General features: G+C 49.8%; 1 protein-coding gene across 1 annotated transcript in view; it reads left to right on the forward strand.

Moving 5' to 3' along the window:
- The window catches only part of TDRD5 (tudor domain containing 5), a 336334-nt gene that overhangs the window by 16575 nt on the left and 298166 nt on the right, over positions 1-21593 (forward strand). Inside the window, exon 2 of the mRNA XM_040359954.1 lies at positions 6906-7136. Within this exon, the coding sequence (XP_040215888.1) occupies positions 6908-7136 (229 nt within the window). The 5' untranslated portion in view covers positions 6906-6907. The remainder of the gene's footprint in view (positions 1-6905; positions 7137-21593) is intronic.

Genomic DNA, 21593 nt, shown 5'->3' on the forward strand with positions numbered 1-21593 from the left:
GATGGTCTTATTCGTGCCCGGCCTCTTCCCAGGCAGATTCTGCTTCAGGGTCCGAGGATGGGGAAGATTCCTCCAGGGGATCTAGGTATAGGCTGACACTAGAGGACGTGGGAGATCTGTTAAAAGCGATCTATGACACGTTAGAGATTCGTGAGGAGAAAGTCATACTTTCTAAGCATGACCAGATGTATTTAGGGTCTAATGCACAGAAAGCCAGGGTTTTCCCTGTACATAAATCTCTCATTGAATTGATTTTGCTGGAATGGGAACATCCAGAAAGAAGACCATTCTTTTCGGGAAGTCTTAAGAGGAGATTCCCGTTTGAATTTGACGTCTCTCAACCATGGAATAAAATTCCAAAATTGGATGCACCATTGGCCAAAGTATCTAAAAATACAGATTTGGCCTTTGATGATCTAGGCGCACTGAAGGATCCCATGGATAAGAGGGGAGATGTGCTGCTCAAAAGGGCCTGGGACGCCTCGTCCATCAGTTTAAAACCAGCCCTAGCAGCTACCTGCGTAGCCAGGAATCTTGAATGCTGGCTTACACAGTTACAGTCACATATTTCAGCAGGTACCTCTAGGCAGCAACTGCTGGGCTCATTTCCCTTACTGTTTAAAGCAGTGGGTTTTTTAGCGGATGCCTCAGCTGAGTCTGTCAGACTTGCAGCCAGATTGGCGGCTTTAGTCAACACCGCTAGGCGGGCAGTATGGCTTAGGACTTGGCCGGGTGACTCTGGTTCCAAACGAAAACTTTGTGGACTGCCTTTTTCAGGCGATCACTTGTTTGGGCCTGGTCTACAGGAGGCCCTAGAAAGAACCCAGGATAAAAAGAAATCCTTTCCTGAGAAATAGAAAAAAAGCGACAAACAGTTTTTTCGTGGATTCAGGCAGCAGAGGTCAAAGGAGAGGGATGGTCACCCCAAAAAGCACTGGGCAGGGCATAAAGGGCGAGGGAGAGGAGGCATCTTATTTAATCCTCAATCCACCCCAAAACCCCAGTGACGCCTTAATCCCTGTGGGAGGAAGATTGGGGGAGTTCCTTCCACAGTGGATTCAGTGTATGCCAAGTCCGTTCGTTCTAGATGTCATCAGGAACGGTTACAGGCTGGAATTCGATTCAATTCCCCCCCCTATGTTTTTGCTGACCAGGTTGTCAAAAGACCGAGAAAAGGCGGAAGCCCTAAGCCTTTTGTTGGGAGATCTTCTAGACCAGAAGGTCTTGGTGAGAGTTCCTCGGGAGGAGCAAGGCCAGGGGAATTACTCACACGTGTTCGTGGTGAAAAAACCTTCTGGGAAGTTCAGGTTGATCCTGAATCTCCGTCCCCTGAACAGATTTCTGAGGTACAAAAAATTCCGGATGGAATCGATATTTTCGGTAACAAATTTTTTGTTTCCAGGTTGCTTCCTAGCAACAATAGACCTCAGGGATGCGTATCTCCATATCCCCATACATCGGGAGTATCAAAGATTTTTGAGATTGGCAGTGCAGAGAGGCTCGGAAGTGGTCCATTTCCAATTCAGGGCACTTCCCTTCGGCCTAGCCTCCTCTCCGAGGATCTTCACAAAAGTGCTAGCCGAAGCCTTAGCACCCTTAAGGATCAGGGCGATCACTGTAATTCCTTACCTGGACGATCTGCTTTTTGTTTCCTCCTCCGGTCCCCAGTTGAAAAAAGGACCTAGAGGAGTCCCAGAGGCTACTACGCTCCCTGTGCTGGCTGGTCAACTGGGACAAGTCCCAGCTGATTCCGTCCCAGGAAGTCCTGTACCTGGGGTACAGGATTTCCTCAGTGAAAAGGAAAGTGTTTCTTCCGGTAGAGAAGATTCAGAAGGTAGTCCAGGCAGTGGCTCCGATACAAACCAATCAGGTCACCCTAATCAGGGATGTTATGAGGGTTTTGGGACTTATGTCAGCCTGCTTTCCAGCAGTGCCGTGGGCTAGGCATCACCAGCGCCTGTTACAGAATACGATGCTAAGACAGTGGGATGGCAGGAGAGAAAGTCTAGACCTCCCAATGCACATCTCGACCAAAGTAAAAAGAACCTTATGGTGGTGGCGGAACCACCGCAATTTGGAGATAGGGTTGTCTTGGAATCCGTCCACGGCCATAGTGGTGACTACGGATGCCAGCTCGCTGGGGTGGGGAGCCCACCTAGGAGGCAACTTGGCTCAAGGCTCCTGGTCTCCGAGAGATGCTCAACGGTCTTCAAACCAGAAAGAACTTCTCGCAGTCCTAAGGGCAATAGAGTCCTTCCAGCCCTTGATATCAGGGAGGCATCTGCAGGTCAGGACGGACAACGCGGCTACTGTCGCATATTTAAACAAGCAGGGGGGCACAAGGAGCCCTCCCCTGCAGGCTATTGCAGACAGGATAATGAACTGGGCGGAAATAAACTGGTCTTTCCTGTCGGCGGTTCATCTAAAGGGTTCTCACAATACTCTGGCGGATTTTCTGAGTCGTCAGCCAGGACGAGTGGTCCCTAAATGCGGAGGTATTCAACCAGATAGTGTCCCACTGGGGGGAGCCAGAGGTGGACCTTTTCGCATCTCAGAAAAACAGGAAAGTGATGAAATTCTTTTCCATTCACCCACAGGACCTAGCCATAGGGGTAGACGCCTTTGCCAATCCTTGGAGCTTCAGACTAGCTTACGCCTTTCCACCGATAAGGCTGATAGCCAGAGTCCTTCAGAAGTTTCTGGTAGAATCCACGGACTTGATCATAGTAACGCCATTCTGGCCCAAGCTACCATGGTTCGCCAACCTGAGGAGATTAGCTGTGGATCCTCCTTGGACCCTTCCAGTAAGGGAAGACCTAATTTCCCTGGGGCCGGTTCTTCACCCAGAAATAGGGAAATTAAATCTCACAGCTTGGTATCTGAAGAACAGCTGTTGATATCTCATGGGTTCTCAGAAAGAGTGGTTAAAACACTCTTAGAATGCCGCAAACCTGTTACCAGGGCCATTTATGGCAAGGTCTGGAAAAAATTTAGTTCCTGGCAGGCGGAACGAGGGATTGTTCGGCCTAGTGTTCCGATAGTATTGGACTTCCTTCAAGTAGGGGTCGATTTAGGTCTATCTACCAGCACTTTAAAGGTGCAGACGGCGGCCCTGAGTGTGTTTCTTGAGTTTCCTCTCCAGAAAAATCAATTCATAAAGATTTTTTTCAAGGCTTTAGCAAGGTCCAAGCCAGTTAAAGTAAGAGCTTGTCCTTCCTGGGATCTGTCCCTAGTCCTTAGGGCACTTACCAGAGTCCCTTTTGAACCCCTGGAGAAATTATCTCTACAGTATTTAAGTTTAAAAACAATTTTTTTGATAGCGATCACATCGGCCAGGAGGGTCAGTGATCTGCAGGCCCTGTCAATTCAGGAGCCTTTTCTGTTAGTTCTGGAGGATAAGATAATTCTTAAGACAGACCCTTCCTTTCTACCCAAAGTGTCGTCCACTTTTCATAGGACACAGGATATTATCTTACCCACTTTTCGTTCCACTTCAGAAGGTAATGAGGAGGAATCTATAAGCTTATTAGATGTCAAAAGATGTCTCCTATGTTATTTAGAGGCCACTAAGAATTTCAGGCACTCTGAATCCCTTTTCATTAATTTTGCGGGAGCCCGCAAAGGATATAGGGCTTCTAAATCGTCCATGGCAAGGTGGCTCAAGTTGGCGATCACAGAAGCTTACCAGTCAGAGGGCAGGCAACCCCTTTTGGTTAAGGCACACTCGACCCGGGCAGTCTCGGCATCATGGGCGGAGAGGGCCGGAGCGTCACTGGAAGACATTTGCAAAGCAGCGGCATGGTCATCTTCCTCCACGTTTGCCAGGCACTACAGGTTAGACCTGCTATCGGACAAGGATCAGGCGTTTGGACGCAAGGTCCTCCAGGCAGTTGCCCCACCCTAACGAGTGAGTTTTCTTGCTTATCTCAGAGGCTGTCCTGGAAGACGACTTGAGAAAACCAGAGTTAGGCTTACCGGTAACTCTGTTTCTAGGAGTCTTCCAGGACAGCCGGGGTTTCCCACCCGGTGTTATTTACCTAGGTATCTGAGGTATGAACTGACGTTGTGTTAGTGTATTATGTCTTTCAGAGCCTTCCGGTAGTTTCTTGTATGAACTGAAGATGGAGGCCTGGAGGACCGCCTTTAAAGAAGTGGGGGTGTGTGTTTCCTGCCCCGGAGGGAGGAGCCCAAGGTCTCAGAGGCTGTCCTGGAAGACTCCTAGAAACAGAGTTACCGGTAAGCCTAACTCCGTTTTTTTTTAATCAAGAATGGCGGCGATCTGATTTTTTTTTTTTTTTTCTCGTGACTGTGACATTGCAGCAGACACATCGAACACTTGACACCATTTTGGGACCATTTTGAATTATACAGCAATCAGTGCTATAAAAATGCACTGATTACTGTGTAAATGACACTGGCAGGGAAGGGGTTAAACACTAGGGGGGATCAAGGGGTTAAGTGTGTCCTAGAGAGTGATTCTAACTGTAGGGGGGATTGTCTCGCAACAACATGACAGAGATCACTGCTCCCGATGACGGGGAGCATTAGATCCATGTCATGTTGCTAGGCAGAACAGGAAAATGCCTTGTTTACATAGGCATTTCCCCGTTCTGCCTCTCTGTGCCACAATTACGGGACACTGGCAGACATAGAGTCCGCGGGACCCGCAATAACGGTCACACAGTATGCGGCGCGCTCGCCCACTAGACAGCAAATTAAAGGGGACGTACAGGTACACCCATTTGCCCACTACTGCCATTCTGCCGACGTATATCGGCGTGCAGCGGTCGTAAAGTGGTAAAGGTTGCCTACCTCTGCTTTAAAGTGAAGTTCCACCCAAAAATGGAACTTCTGCTTTTTTCCTCTGGTGTCACATTTGGCACCTTTTAGCGGGAAAGGGGGGAGCAGATACCTGTCTAATACAGGTATTTTCTCCCACTTCCAGCGATAGATTGCTACAGGTTCCGCAGCAATCTACGCCACGTCCGTCCCCCCGCTGTCTTCTGGGAGACGCACATGTCCAAGAAGACAGCAGGGACCAGTGAGGACAGTAGGGAACCAGGCTGATTCCCTTACTAAACATGCCAGCGCCTGCACCTGGACCCGAGGGATAGATCGGCTTTGGGTGAGGACATCGCAGCTGCCCTGGACAGGTAAGTGTTAGTGTCAGTAAGTCAGCAGCTGTAGTATTTGTAGCTGCTGACTTTAATTTTTACTTATTTTTTTGGCGGAACTCCGCTTTAAATTGTATGCGTTCTTTTTTTTTTTTTTACAAAAATGACAAACCATTTTTTTATATGTATTCATAATACAATTAAGAAAAATTTTAAGGAATTAAAGAAGTTGGACTGTTTAGGAATTAGTAAGTGCTCGTTCACAACTGCGGCACTCTTTATCGCCCCTTTGAAAAGTGATATGTGGTGGATTGCTTTTTAAGATGGTGGCAGAGCAGTGACTACCAGGCATTCAGGATGCACACAGTCTGTGTCCAGGGCTGATTACTCGTAGGTAATTGTTGCATAGTGATTACATGCAAATGGGTACAATTGGCCACGGGAGCCAGCAGCCTCACATTGCTTTCAATGAGGACGCCTCCCGCAGCTAAGCGCTAGGACCCTCTGCTGATTTTCTCACATCTACATGCTGTCAGACAAAAACACACGTGTTAATGCAACCTATAGGAACTATGTTAATTTAACTACCGTATTTATCGCGGTATAACGCGCTCCCGCGTATACCGCACACCCCCAAAGTGGCCCGAATTCCTGTGGAAATTTTTTTTTTTTTTGTACTTAGTTTTGGTGTCTTGCGCGGTGTCCATCGGCGGCCTCGTTGGGTCCGGCGTCCTTCTGAGGTTCGGGTGTCCTCTGCGGCGGGTCCGGTGTCCTTCTGCGGCGGGTCCGGTGTCCTTCTGCGGCGGGTCCGGTGTCCTCTGCGGCGGGTCCGGTGTCCTCTTCGGCGGGTCCGGCGTCCTTCTGCGGCGTCCTCGCGGCCTCCTCACGTCCGTCCCGCCACGAGTTTGAATACTGCGCTCGCATATACCGAGCGCAGTACACTCGTGAAGCTTCGTACAGGACGTCAGCGCGAGAGGCGCCGAGACTGCCCGAAGATTCACGAGTGTACTGCGCTCGGTATATGCGAGCGCAGTATTCAAACTCGTGGCGGGAAAGCGGGTATCGGCGTATATCGCGCACCCACGATTTTGCCCTGATTTTCAGGGCAAAATAGTGCGCGGTATACGCCGATAAATACGGTACTGAGTACACCCATGTTATTTGGATGACCCACTGTATATTTCACGTACTTGGTATGCTCAAGGACTTCAAAGCGGTAGAAAAGTCTCTTTGAGGAAAAAAAAAAAGTTCCCCCTGCAGGTTAATATAATAATGTACCAGTATGCACCGCATACTAGCACAATATGACAGACTTATCTGTATCGCTGTTTTCTCCAGCGGCACCCTGTCACTGCTGACAGGGATTCTATCTTCAACTGGTTTTGCTGCAGGGTTCACATGCTCTGAATGGCTAGGCTGCAATGATGTCACTGTGCATGGGAGCCATGAACGCTGTACATCACTCTCAATGGACGGCACACTAGTGTGCCGCCCATTCAGAGCGCAGTGTGCATGCATCAGTGACATCTCCCGCCACTACAAATGTAAATATCGTACCTTTTTATAGGCTTACCTGTAGGTACAAGCGGAAAAGCAGATTTAACTAGTTTTATCTTTGAGCTCTCCTTGATTGTGTTAACATACTGGCTATAACACTCATTGTAGTCAGGATTTTATATGCTTTTGTCTGTACTGATTCTTTCTTACATATGACTACATGGAAGCACAAGTAGTCGATTTCTTGTAGATAGTAAATTAATAACTACTACTTTTATTTTCTCCATCGAACAGAAATGGACAAAGACCGGATCTTGGAACGACTGAAAAAAGATCTACGCTCCTTGCTGATTGCCTCCAAAGGAGGGCTGACCATCCAAGAGCTTGAACATGATTACCGCATGTTAATTGGTTCGCCTCTCCCAGTCAAGTCTCTAGACTATAGATCAACCATGGAGCTGGTTCATGATATGCCAGATGTTGTAACAGTTCAGTCTAAAGCTGATGGCACAGTAATATTGATTGGTATGTATCAGTCCATCTGAGGGGGGGGGGGGGTATTCGATTCACTTGAAAAATTTAAAGAATTAAAGTGGAGAGGGACTAGACTCTGTCTTATTGCAGTCTTTGCCCCCGTTATGGAGATTTACCCTATTTGTCCTGTTTACTGTTTATGATTTAAAGTGAAAGTAAAAGAACATTTTGGGTTGACATCAGAACACTAATAGAGGTGCAATCTTCCAATAGGGACACTAGTTCTGGTGACACGTCGATATTTCAGCACTTTGGAGGAGTTTCCCCTTTCCCATTTTGGTTATAGGACAGGAAGTAAAGGGAAATCTCCCCAATGAGACACAGATGGCAAAAAAACTGACTGGGGTTATAACGCTACCTTACTACAGGCATACCCCACTTTTAAGTACACAATGGGACCGGGGCATGTATGTAAAGCGAAAATGTGAAGCAATACCTTTTTTCACTTCTAAATGTGTGCACTGCATTGCAATAGTCATTTACAAGCATAACTGATATGAATAATGCATTGATAACTAAAATAAACACAATATTCAAATAAAAATTGTAAGCTTACCCCATCTCATTGTTGCAAGGCCAGAGAATTCATTGTGGTAGGAAGGGTGAAGGCATACAGGTATCTTCTGTTTCACTAGTCAAATCTTCAAAGGCGAGACGCTTTCTTGCTGGCGAAATGGGTGTACTACAAGAAGAAATCGGAGTAGGAGCAGGACTTGATGGTGATGTCAGAGCTGGAAATGGACTGTCAGGTATGCAGGTATCTTCTGTTTCACAAGTCAAGTCTTCAAAAACGAGGCACTTTCTTGCTGGAGAATTGGGTGTACTACAAGTAGCAATAGGAGCAGGACACGGTGGTGATGTCAGAGCTGGAAACAGACTGTCAGTTGATGATGTTCTGCGTGCTGATGGACTTTTAGAAAAGTATGTTTCTATGGAGGTTTGAAGTGTAGCTCTCTTTTTCTCCCTGTAGATTTCTTTGTAACAGGCATAAGCCCATGAGATGTTAGCATTGATTTTGGAACTTCTTTCAAAATCCCTATCATGCTTTTCAAATAGAGCCATGGTGCTATCAAGATGACGGAAAGCTTCAAAGAGAATTTTTGAAGTTAAACATTCAGGCTGATCAATGATCTCAACCCCATCCTGCACATCTTCTTCTCTCTCCTCTTCAAGTTCTAGAAGATCTTCATTGCTGAGGGACTCTGTGTGGGACGCAAGCAGTTCAGCAACATCTTCTGGCTCCACTTCCAGCTCTAACTGCCTTGCCATATCTACAATATTTTCAGTAACAGTAGCTACATGATCGTCACAGCCTTCTGTATTTTCAACTAACTGGGCATAATTTTTTCCATGCCCTTTTCATTGTGGTTTCCTTTATGTCATTCCAAGCATCTCTTACAGTTTTAATGCAATCCAAGATGTTGTAGCTTTTCCAGAATTTGGATAGGACTTCTTTACCTTCTCCTTCTTCTTTGTCTATTGCTGCAATACACTTACTGAATGTTCTTTTTAAGTAGTTTAACTTGAAGGCGGCAATGACGCATTGATCCATTGGCTGCAGTAGTGAGGTAGTATTTGGTGGTAGGAACTGCACTCGAATGTTAGGGTTCAGCTCATCTAGTGTTCGAGGGTGTCCAGGGGCATTATCAACAAGCAGCAAAATGTGGAAAGGGATATTGTTGTCCTTTGCAATAGGCTTTCACCTCTGGAACAAAGCAGGTGTCAAACCAATCTTCAAAAAGGGCTGCAGTAACCCATGCTTTTTTGTTAGCTCTCCAATGCACTGGAAGCCTAGTTTTAACGTAGTTCTTCAAAGCTCTTGGATTTTCCCATCTGTAAATTAGCAAAGGCTTTAACTTTAAGGTACCAGACGCATTGCCACCTAACAGAAGGGTTATTCTATCTTTAGCTGGCTTGTAGCCTGGCATTGATCTTTCCTGTATTGCGATGAAGGTTCTTGCAGGCATCTTCTTCCAGAATAGACCAGTCTCATCCACATTAAAAATCTGATCCATGGAGTAGCCTCCATCTTGAATAATTTTGGCAAGATCGCTTGGATAGCTTTCTGCAGCCTTATGATCTGCAGCAGCTGCCTCTCCTTGTATTTTAATGTTATGTAGGTTAGACCTTTTCTTGAACCTATCAAACCATCCACGGCTTGCAGAAAATTCTGCATCCTTTGCTGTCTCACCTTTCTTAGCCTTCAGGTCTTCGAATAGACTTAAGGCTTTAGTTTGTATAATTGCCTGGTTGACAGAAAAATGACGTGTAGTCTGATTTTCTATCCAAAGTATTAAGAGTCTCTCCATGTCTGCAACAATGCTATCCCTTTTTCGAATTGTTGTTGTGTTAACAGGTGTAGCACTCTTAATTTCTGCAAGAAGTTTTTCTCTGTTTTTCATGACGGTGTTAACTGTAGTTCGAGTGTAGCCTAGCCTTCGGCCTATTTCAGCTTGAGTTACACCTTCACCATACAATTTAATCATTTTAGCCTTCATATCCAAGGTAATTGATTTACGGCTTTTTTTTGGTACTATCTGCCATTATTCAATGCGTACCTGGCAAGCAATGCTGGGCTGGCTGGCGGACACCTCTGGGCAATGCTGGGCTGGCACCTATTGGTCTTGGTGCTGGCTGGTGTGCACCTCTTGGTCTTGGTACTGGCTGGTGTGCACCTCTGGGTCTTGGTGCTGGCTGGTGGGTACCTCTGGGCCTTGGTGCTGGCTGGTGGGCACCTCTGGGCCTTGGTGCTGGCTGGTGGGCACCTCTGGGCCTTGGTGCTGGCTGGTGGGCACCTCTGGGCCTTGGTGCTGGCTGTCGGGAACCTCTGGGCCTTGGTGCTGGCTGTCGGGCACCTCTGGGCCTTGGTGCTGGCTGTCGGGCACCTCTGGGCCTTGGTGCTGGCTGTCGGGCACCTCTGGGCTGGCAGGCACGATAGGTACCTGTAACAATGAAAAAAACTGTGGGGGGGGGTCAGGGGCTGTAATGTGGGTCCAGGGCTGGTAGTGGGGGGGGGGTAGGGCCAATAGCAGGGGGGGCTATACAGTACTGTACTAGAGGTAGACCGATATGGGTTTTTCTCTGGCCGATGCCGATATTTCAAAATTGGGGCGGCCGATGGCCAATATTTTAGGCCGATTTTTTGCGCCCGATATTTTAGGCCGATTTTTTTTTTTTTTTTCATTATCTCAGAAAATCTAGGTTGGGGAGGTGGTTATTGTTTAGGGTGGAGAGGTGGAGTGCAGCCTATCAGTGTCCATCAGTGCCCACCAATGCAGCTCACCGGTGTAGCCTATCAGTGTCCATCAGTGCCACCTCATTAGTGTCCACCAGTTCAGCCTGTCAGTGCAACCTCATCAGTGCCTACCAGTTCAGCCCATTAGTGCCACCTCATAATTATTAAAAAATAAAAAAAATACAATCTTAGTCATTTTAAGGAGGGGGGTACAGAGAGGTGGTTGTGGAGGAGGGGGGTACAGAGAGGTGGTTGTGGAGGAGGGGGTACAGAGAGGTGGTTGTGGAGGAGGGGGTACAGAGAGGCTGACTGGCTGTAAAGCCACCTCTCTGTACCCCCCTCCTCTACAGCCACCTCTCTGTACCCCCCTCCTCTACAGCCACCTCTCTGTACCCCCCTCCTCTACAGCCACCTCTCTGTACCCCCCTCCTCTACAGCCACCTCTCTGTACCCGCATCCTGCACAGCCATGTGTTGTGGAGAGGGGTGGATGGTGCTGGGCGTGGGTGGGGATGCGTTGCGGTGATGCGTTGTGGAGAGGGGTGGGTGGGAATGCGTTGTGGAGAGGGATGGGTGGTGCTAGGCGTGGGTGGTGGTGCGTTGCGGAGAGGGGTGCGTTGCGGAGAGGGATGGGTGGTGCGTTGGGGAGAGGGATGGGTGGTGGTGCGTTGCGGAGAGGGATGGGTGGTGGTGCGTTGCGGAGAGGGGATGGGTGGTGGTGCGTTGGGGAGAGGGATGGGTGGTGGTGCGTTGGGGAGAGGGATGGGTGGTGGTGCGTTGGGGAGAGGGATGGGTGGTGGTGCGTTGGGGAGAGGGATGGGTGGTGATGCGTTGGGGAGAGGGATGGGTGGTGGTGCGTTGGGGAGAGGGATGGGTGGTGGTGCGTTGGGGAGAGGGATGGGTGGTGGTGCGTTGCGGAGAGGGATGGGTGGTGGTGCGTTGCGGAGAGGGATGGGTGGTGCGTTGCGGAGAGGGATGGGTGGTGGTAGGCGTAGGTGGTGCTGCGTTGTAATGAAGATAATTGATTTGCAGTGCATTTTGAAAATGAATGAGGATGAGAGTTACATTGTGAAGAGGATCTCCACAATGTAACTCTGATATACACCCAGAGTCATCCTCATCCATTTTCTCAATGCCTCAGCCAGGATTCCCTTTTAAAAGGAGTTTAAATACATTCTGCAGGGGGGGCACAGTAGCACATAATTTGGGCAACTAACCCTCCATACTTGCTGGTATCATACACTAATTCTATCAGCATGCACCTAGCCTATTAGGTGCATGCAGATAGTATTAGTGTATGATCAGCCAATCATTGTTTAGAACTTGGTGCAGGCTCCGCCTCAGCAGGGAAGGAAGACAGCTATTGCTGACAACGATCTCCTGCTGGGGGGAGTTACATTAGTCAGGCGGCAGTGTAAGCCAATCATTGTTTCTCCCTGTCCCTAATACAGAATGCCGAGGGAGGGGGCGGGGCACGGCTGGCGGCGCGATGTCGGTGATATCCATGTCCCTTCTGTGGTGGCCGTGCAGATGGAGGAATTGGATGGGAGCGAGGTCAGTACTGCAGGGCACTTTAGCCGCGAAAAATCGGCCGATGCCGATGTCACAAAAACGGCCAAATATCGGCCGATATATCGGTCGACCTCTATACTGTACTTACGTTTATGCAGACTGTGGCTGGCTGGGCTGGCGGCACCTCTAAGCAGCGCTGGGATTGCTGACAGCCAATGCTGGGCACCTCTGGGCCGACAGGCAATGCTGGGCTGGCTGGCAGGTACCTCGGTGCCGAAGAGCAATGCTAGGCTGGCTTGCTGGCAACTCGAAGGAAGTTTTGCCTCTTCCCTCACAACTCTGGGCGGCAGCTCCACCCCTCCAGATCATACTGCAGCTGCGCGGCGCGGGAATGTCCGTAATTGCGAGGCACTTTACGTACACTCGCGGGCATGTCCGTACTTGCGAGTGTTTGTAAAGTGAGTGTCCGCAAAGCGGGGTATGCGAGTATATTCAAAATGGGAAAAAAATAAGGTTTTGCCTTTTAGTTACACTTTTATTGAAACTCTACATTGAAAATAAAATGTTTTTTTTAGTTTTACAGTACAGGACACAAGGGCTTTGGTCATTAATACTGGGTTATATGCAGCTACCTTCAGGTGATTGGATGCTGGCAAAAAGGAAACCCCCGCAAAGCCTCTGTTTTCTGCCTTGGGTGTATGATTTTTTTTTTTTTGCTGGATTTAAATTGCCCAGGCCGGGCGGGTGCAGTAACAAAGTACCCGCCTTGTATTGTACACATCACACTGATTAAATTTCCAGACATTGGATCAGTGTTCCGTCTGTCATAGGAGGCGGGACATTGTTATAGCGGCTGCCGAACAATTGAGCTTTGTGACACAGAGGGAGATCGCGCTCTGCGTGACAAGGAGAGAGGGGAGGACTCTGACTAGGGCGCACCAGGATGACACCCCCACAATGTGCAGCACCCTGGGGGGGGGGAGACGACTCCCATTGGCGGCCATTTTGTCATAGCCATGCTATGGCGCAGCTTACATTACGGTCAGCCATTTTCCTGTGGCTGCGTTCTGAACGCTCAACGGCCATCTTGGAGTAGTCCTGACCCCTAGTGCTGTATACAACTCACGGAGTGAGCATTTTGCACCAAACAGTGGAGGAGCACTGACTCTCCCGAAGTTATTAGGCTAGCGGACCAGCTGGTCCAGGGCCTCATATAGGTCTGTGATGCTTCATTGAATGCTGCGCCCTTGTTATCCAGGGCTTCCGTTTCAGAATGGTTTTATGCACACGGTGGTGTAGTGGTTAACTCCATTACTTGGCAGCAAGAGAGTCATTGGTTCGAATCCGGACACCGACGCCAATCTGCCTGGAGCTTGCATTGTCGCTCCCTGTGTCTGCGTGGGTTTTCTCTGGGTACTCCGGTTTACTCCAAAGGCATGTGTGCATGCAACTACATAATATACATACACACTATGTGTGTGTATTATTTAGGGGCAACCCTCCCAGGCTGTCAAAGGCCCAGCTGGGGGACTAATCCGTCCCTGGGTGCGTAAGCCGATCACGCCGGCACCCAAATCCTGACAATGTATGTAGCTTTCCCTCCCTGTCTCTAGGTGGGAGAGGCGGCTTGCAGGTTCACAATTCGGTGAAACCTCCCTGCTCTCCGACCAGTGGGTCTGCGAGGTGGTCTCTTCGGGGTGCTAGATAGGGTTTCCTCCTATCCACAGAACAAAGTTCTTTCCTCGTGTCTTCCTCTACCGGCCCGTCGGTCTGCCTTGGGCAGTGTGGGACTTGTTAAGCTGCGGGGTAATTTTACCTTTCCTGCAGAATAAGAGGTTTCGGGTTTTTTATGGGCCTCAGGCCCTAAATACCTTTGAATGTCTGGTAGTTCCGCATGGAATCCATTCGTTCGGTGGTAGCTGCGCTCCATCCAGGGGACGTCCTGGCGTCCTCGGACATCAGGGACGCATACATGCATGTCCCGTTTTGCGCATTTCAGTGTTTCTTTCTGTGCTTCGTGATGAGAGAGGGTCTCTGTCAGCCTGTGGCCCTCCCATTTGATCTGGCGTCAGCGCCATGGGTTTTCAGCTGGGAGCTCGCATATATCCCAACTTTGTTGGGACAGCGAGGCTTTGCCTCATTGGCTACTTGGAAGACTTTCTTCTGAGAGCAGCTTCTGTCTCCGACCTAGTGGATGTGTTATTCCCATTCAGACCCTCCAAAGATTCGGGTGGGTGTTAAACGTTTAGGCCAGAAGGTGTAGCTCAGTGGCAGCAAGCCTGCCCTCCATGTGTGCGACCCAGGGTTCAAATGCTGGACATGCTAGGTTCCAACTCAGCGTTGGAGTATCTAGTGTTGATCCGGACTCCTCGGTGGCGAAGGTCCTTCTTCCCCTGGAGAAATTGCAGACTCTTCAGTCTGCGGTGAAGGTATTGGCATCACGCAATCGGTCTTCTCTCCGGGCGCCTGCTGGTCCGGGGCCTGTGAGTAGCCTCCTTCAAGGCGGTACTGTATGCCCAGTTCCACACTCTGGTTTTCCAGGAGAAATTCTGTCCAGGTGGTAAAAATCTCTGGTCTCTGAAATCATCAGATTCCGGTGCGCCACCTAGTCAGTCTCTCTGAGTTGGTGACGGAGATCCCCCGACTCTTCGGTCCGGGAAGTTGTTTCCTCCTTCCAGTGGTCGGTGTTTGCGACGGATGCTAGCTCACGGGTTGTGAACCTGGGGGGGTTCACAAACCTGGGGGGTCCAGTCGCCACTGAGTCGCTGGACTTGCGCGGACCTACGGCCACACCTCCCTGAATGTGCCCACTCTCGACTGGTCTCGGTAGCTACCCAGGGTCGGGCCTGGCTAGTGCCTGGGTGGGAGACCGCCTGGGAATTCCAGGTGCTGTCTACTGTTCATTGTCCTTCTATTTTAGGCGATCAGGCTATGCTTCTCCTTGTGGTCGACCGATCTGGTTTCAGCCGGACAACGCAACGGCCGTGGCTTCGGTCTACCATCAGGTATACCGGCAGGCGGACTACTGGAGTCGCCAGATGCTTGACCAGGGCGACTGGTCTTTGTGCTTGGGGTGTTTTGGCTCCCTTGCACGAGGTGAGCCTCACAAGGCATAGATCGTCTCCGTCGCCAGGGTGTCGAAGTTCAGTCAGTCACGCTGGTGGCCCTGTGGGGTCTGTATCGGCGACTTTTTGCCATTCCTCCATGGTAGTTGCTTCCTCAGCTGCTCCACAGAGTGGAGGATGAGGAGATCCTGATGATTCTAATCGCTCCAGATTGACCTTGGCATCCTTGGTACGCCAATATCGGGTGCCTGGTAGCGGAGGTACCAGGGCAGGAGGTCCCTCTTTTTCGAGGTCCCATACTTCCTCCTGTTGTACAGTCACTGACTTCCTCAACATGGCTATTGGAAGCCAGACTTTATGTGACCGGGGTCTGTCTGACTCGGTCATCTCAACAATGCTGAGGGCACGGTAGTCTTCTTCCGGAGGATCTACCGTCGCACCTGGCAGGCCTACATCTCAGAAGGTGGCCCCTTTAGTGGCCTTTACCACTGTTAGAGGGGTTTCTGAGTTGGAGGTCTTGTCTTGCAAGCCGCCATGCTTGATCCTCCATAAGGATAAGGATTAGGTGATGGTGTGCCCCCGACCTTCCCTTCTTCCGAAGGTGGTTTTGGCCTTTCGCCGGAATAAGAACATTGTTCTCCCATCCTTCTATCCTCAGCCGGCACACCCTACGGAGGTTGCCTTTCATACTTTAGTCGTGGTACACGCTTTGCGGGTGTACCAGCCTACTATGACTCCGTTTCGGAGTTCTGACTCTTTTGTGTCGGGCCCCCTTTCCGGTCACGACACTTTCGACCAGGGCAATTGGTGCTTCCTGTTTTATTTTTTTTTCGACATCATGCGTCGGTCTCACAGGTGTGCAAGGCGGCGACTTGCTCGTCCGTTCACGCTTTTTGCAGAATTTACATGATTGCTGTGAGCGCATCTTCTGATGCTTTTTTCGACCGCTAGTTTTTGCCGGCGGTTGTTTAAAGTTGCACCTCCTCCATTGAGGAGCTCTGCTTGTTTTGGGGTGAAGTTAAAATTGGTTTTACTGATATTTCACACCCCTCGTTTTTGACACTGTTTGGGGATGTCCCACTTGTCAAGATTTAAGGAGCTGTGTCCGTCCATGGACGATAAGAGAAAATAGGATTTTTTGTACTCCTTTTCTCTGAGTCCATGGACTCAGAGAAAAGCACCCACCCCTCCTTTTTAGGTTTGTACTGCTTGTTACGAACTGAGGCTGCATGCTGTAGTGAGGAGGGTTATGTCTGGAGGGACCGCCCCCTGGGCGGGGCTGTTCAACTCCTGTTAATGTAAAATGTATTTAATTATCTAACATGTTTCTGCCTAGTCCTCTTAAACAGGGAACATAACCCACTTGTCAAGATTTAAGGAGCTGTTTCCGTCCATGGACTCAGAGAAAAGGATTTTACGGTGAGTACAAAAAATCCTATTTCTCTTCCGTTCATGGACGGACACAGCAGCCTTTGACCTTAGGGTTATTAACAACACTTTCCTCAGTGCAGCTCCTCCCAGGGGGCGTGGTTCCCCGGGTATAACCCACACCCTGCTCTAGCAGCCTGTTTTTCTCTGCCTAACGTCAGGAGAGGACAGGCCCTCTAGAGTTTTTTTTTTTTTTCCGCTTTTTGTTTTGTTCCTGCATTTTTGAAACCTGTGATTATTCTATCAACAGCCGACTGGGTGAGAGGCTGGGTCTTGACTCTTGTAGTCTCCCCATGTTCAGCCATCGAGCGTGTGCTGGCCCTCAGCTCAGCTTTAGGTCGTCCCTGACAGGCCCCATTGCTCCAGGGGCGGCCGGGGAACTTCATGTTCCAGGACACACATATGACCGGTCTCTATGGCTTTGTCACAGTGTGTCTGGCCGACAGCCATGCCGTTAGTGGACGTTGGTTCTGTCTGGGATACCTCCAGCCGGTGGTCGCAGGACGGGTAAGTAGTGGCCCCTTGCTCAGGTAAGGTGGTATGGCTGGTGTTTTCCCCTGGGAGGTCGACTGAGGGTTCACCCTGCTTTCCTCTCTCCCTTATTTCCTCTCCCTCCTTCCCCATTTTGGGTAGCGGCTGTGCGGGGGGGGGGGCCTTCTGGGGTCTCTTTATTACCACTGGGGCCTGTGTGTATAGCGGGGGCTGTGTATTTTACTCTGGGGGGTGCTGCTGTATGCTGCTGTGTAGTGTGAGGTGTTTGGTGCATCACTGTGGAATTTAAACTGCGCCACGGCCGCCATTTTGCCGTGGTTGCGGTTTACATAGCTCGGCGGCCATTTTCCTGTAGCCTCAGACGGCGGCCATCTTGGAAATGTCTTGGCCTCTTGTGTCAGTTTTAGCGCTGCAAAACACAGCAAATCTTCCCGGAGGTTACAGACGCAGCACATCAGAGCACACCTAGGGTTTTCAGCTCTCTCTGCAACCGGGTGGGGTGGTGAGTCCCTGGGAGGCTTCACCTTCTATTTTTACGGCTGGGAGGTGACCGGTGGGGTTTTCTGCCTTGCAGTACACAGCGGTGGGGCCCTAGCAATGCCTGAATCATACTTTAATCCCCCTGCCGCATCTGTTGAGGCAATGTCGGTGAAGCAGCTAGTGCCCAGAAGGGGGGTACAAAAGCTTCCCCTCCCTGAGCCTGCTTCTGGGGATATCTGACACAGATCTGGTCTGTCATGTCAGACGATGCTGGCTTAACCCACACGGACTGTGAGGATGACTCTGCCCCAGGGTCAGTACGTAATAGGGGATTTGTCTTATTTCTGCGGTGATACTCATAAACTTGAGCATGGCGGGGGCACCGGATGTGCCGGTCCCTTTTGGGTTCCGCAAAACCGCCCAGCACCGCTAGAGTATTTCCCTGTATTCTATGTTTGGAGCAATTGCTATGTATGGATTGGACACACCACAGAAAGTTTTTTTGCTGTTTCTAAAAAATTTGTGGCCACTACATTGCCTGTGGAAGGGGCTCCCGCTTTTACGGACCCCACTGATAGGAGGGTGGAGACTGTGGCCCGCTCTGTGTTCACAGTTGTGGGTTCGGCTGTGAGACCGGTTGTGGCCGAGTCTCTGGTGTCGCAGACACTGACTGAACGGGCAAAGTTGTTGCTGCAGAAGCTGGAGGAGCAGGATGCTTCCGAGACCTGCAAGGACCTGGCTAAACAATTGGTTCAGGGTGTAGAATTTGTCTGTGACTCGACCCTATATACGCTTCCCTTGCTTTCCAGAGCCTCCGCCTATGCGGTGGTACTACGCCGCCTTGTGTGGCTGACATGCTGGTCTGCGGACCAATCCTCCAAGAAGGCCTTGGTGGATTTGCCCTTTAAGGGTGAACGGCTTTTTGGGGCGTCCCTGGATAACATCATTAAGGATGCCACAGGTGGTAAGAGCACACTGCTCCCACGGTCTGGGAAGGGCTAGGAGCCTCGCCGTAGGCAAGGGCCCTATTTTACTACCCCTGCAGGGCTAAAGCTCCCCTGATTCCGCAAGCCTCAAGCCTGCGGACAAACCTGCTTCCGCATGAAGGTCTGCCCCCGCCCGTGTCTCGGGTGGGGGGGCCGGCTTTGCGAGTTCACGGCTCGGTGGAGGTCTATTCTCTCCGACTGTTGGGTTTGCGAAGTAGTTTCCTCGGGATACAAGATAGTGTTTCTCTTGTCCACCAAACAGATTTTTTACTTCCTACCTCCAGCTTCCTCCGGTTCGCCGGCAGGCTCTGTCAGGGGCTGTCCAGGATCTTCTGGTCAGGGGAGTGATTGTACCAGTTCCCCTCGTTGGAACGGTTTCAGGGGTTTTACTCCAATTTGTTCGTAGTACCCAAGAAGGAAGGGGTCCATCCAATCTTGGACCTCAGGGCCCTCAATTGTTATGTCAAGGTGCATAAATTCAGGATGGAGTCGATTCGCTCGGTAATAGCAGCACTCCATCAGGGGGACTTCCTGGCGTCCTTGGACATCATGGCGTCCTTGTACCTACATGTTCCCATATGCACAAAGCACCAGAGGTTTCTGCGCTTGCGTTTGGGGAGGACCATTTTCAATTTGTGGCCCTCCCATTTGGCTTGGCATCGGCACCACAGGTTTTCACCAAGGTGCTTGCCCCGATACTGGCCCTGCTGAGACAGCTGGGGATCGCTATCATGGGATGTCTGGACGACCTTCTCCTGTGAGCTTCCTCAGGCTCAGAATTAGAAGAGGACGTGTCTATCACGTGTCAGACTCTCCAAGAGTTCGGCTGGCTTCTGAATATCCGGAAGTCAGTGTTGGTTCCGTCTCAGAGACTGGAATACCTGGGACTAGTCCTGGATTCCGCGGAGGCAAGAGTTTTTCTCCCAACGGAGAAACTTCTGACTCTGCAATCTGCAGTGCAGCAGTTGTCGACCCAGAAGTGGTCATCTCTTTGATTCTGCATGAGGGTTCTGGGTCTGATGGTGGCCTCTTGCGAGGCGGTTCCGTATGCCCAATTCCACACCAGGGTGCTACAGAAGGAAATTGTGTAACGTTGGGACAAGGTCCCGTCATCTCTGGATTACCAGATTCAGTTGAGTCAACTGGCGTACGTCAATCATCAGGGGGACACACGGAGTTCAGCTGCAGCGATGGAGGTCGCGCACATCCTTCGGTGGGCCGAGAGGTCCATTCCGGATGTACAGAATTGGCAAGCCGACTTCCTAAGTAGCCAAACACTAGACCAGGGATCCTCAAACTACGGCCCTCCAGCTGTTGCAGAACTACATATCCCATGAGGCATTGTAAACCTCTGACATTCACAGACATGACTAGGCATGATGGGAATTGTAGTTCCTGAACAACTGGAGGGCCATAGATTGAAGACCCATGCACTAGACCAAGGAGAGTGGTCACTCCACCCAGAGGTGTTTGAGTCTGTGCCAAAAGTGGGGCACGCCAGACGTGGACCTAGCGTCCCGTTTCGATCGGAAGGTGCCACGGTTCGTGACCAGGTCAAGAGACCTGTGGACGGACGCATCAGACGCGTTGGTGGCACCTTGAGGTTGCTACCGCCTAATCTACGCCTTCCCTCCTCTGAAGCTTCTTCCTCGCTTGCTGCGCAGAGTGGAAGCTGGAGGGATTCCAACAATCCTGATCGCCCCAGATTGGCCGCTCCTGGTCCGCGGACCTGGTGCGTCTGGTGGCAGACGCCCCCTGGCGTCTACCCCTGAGAGTAGATCTTCTGTCGCAGCGTCCACTGCTTTTACAGTCGCTGGATTTGACGGCGTGGCTGTTGTGAGCCAGGAACTGAAAGACCGAGCTGTGTTGTATTATGAGCCTTGACCCCACGTAATTGACGCGCCTAACGAACGGCGCATGCGCCGTGCGTGAACGTATCCCAGTGCGCTTGCTTGAAATCATGTCGCAAATAGTCAATGCTTTTGACATGAACGTAACTTACGCACAGCCCTATTCGCGTACGACTTGCGCAAACAACGTGAACTTTGACGCTGTCCCGACGTCCATACTTAACATTGGCTACGCCTCATATAGCGGGGGTAACTTTACGCTGAAAAAAGCCTTACGTAAATCAATGCGCCGGGCGGACGTACGTTTCTGAATCGGCGTATCTAGCTCATTTGCATATTCTTCGCCTAAATCTACAGAATCGCCCCTAGCAGCCAGCGTAAATGTGCACCCTAAGATACGACGGCGTAGGAGACTTACGCCGCTCGTATCTAGGCCAAATCTATGCATAACTGATTCTATGAATCAGGCGCATAGATACGACCGCACTCATTCGGACATACGACGGCATATCTGTAGATACGCCGTCGTATGTCCTTTATGAATCTAGCCCCTAGTCTTTACAAACTCAAAACCAGCACGTTCAAATGTGCATTCAAAGTCCTGTATCAAAAGAAAATGGTCCCGGTATGCAAACCAGAAGATAATGCTTTTTCCTAGGATTCTTGCCAGATGTGAAGACCTTTTCATCTGGGTCTAATAAAGCTTGTGATCTAAAATTTGATAATATTTGGATCATAAGCTTTGAAAATATTGAAAATGCATCCTGTCTTCTGCTTTGAATGCACTATGTCTTCTGTGATGTGATCATTCTTTAATAAAGATTTGGACATAATTAACGATCTGTGGTGTGCACCCGCTACTCCTAAAGCCTAATCCATGAAAGTGTGCGATGGGAATATCGACGCTACTTTGTTTACTGCTTAATATCTTACTTATGTCCCCCCACTTGACATAAGTAACCAAAAACAAAAGTGTAGTACTTCAATTAATATTGTGCTCACATTATTGTGAATAAAATGTGCCACCAACTCAGTGCTCTTCCATGCACACTATCCCCATTGTCCATCTATTCTTGCCCAATAAGGAGCACAGAATATATGGTTTATATGTGATTAAAGGGTCACTAAAGGAATTTTTTTTTTTAGCTAAAAAGCTTCCTTTACCTTACTGCAGTCCTGGTTTCATGTCCTCATTGTTCGTTTTTGCTCTGATGTTGCTGTAAATCCTCTCTGTTCTGGACACTTCCTGGTTGCCTGTTTCCTGATAACCACAGTACTGGGAGATTTCTCACGGTGGTCACTACACAAGGAGGTGTGATTACTGTGTGTAAAACGAAACTGGATTGGTGCTGAGGAGTTTTAGACAAAGTATCACTGCTCTCTATTGGCTGACTGCCCTCT

Source organism: Rana temporaria, chromosome 7, assembly GCF_905171775.1.
Source record: "Rana temporaria chromosome 7, aRanTem1.1, whole genome shotgun sequence".
Classification (NCBI taxonomy): Eukaryota; Metazoa; Chordata; class Amphibia; order Anura; family Ranidae; genus Rana; species Rana temporaria.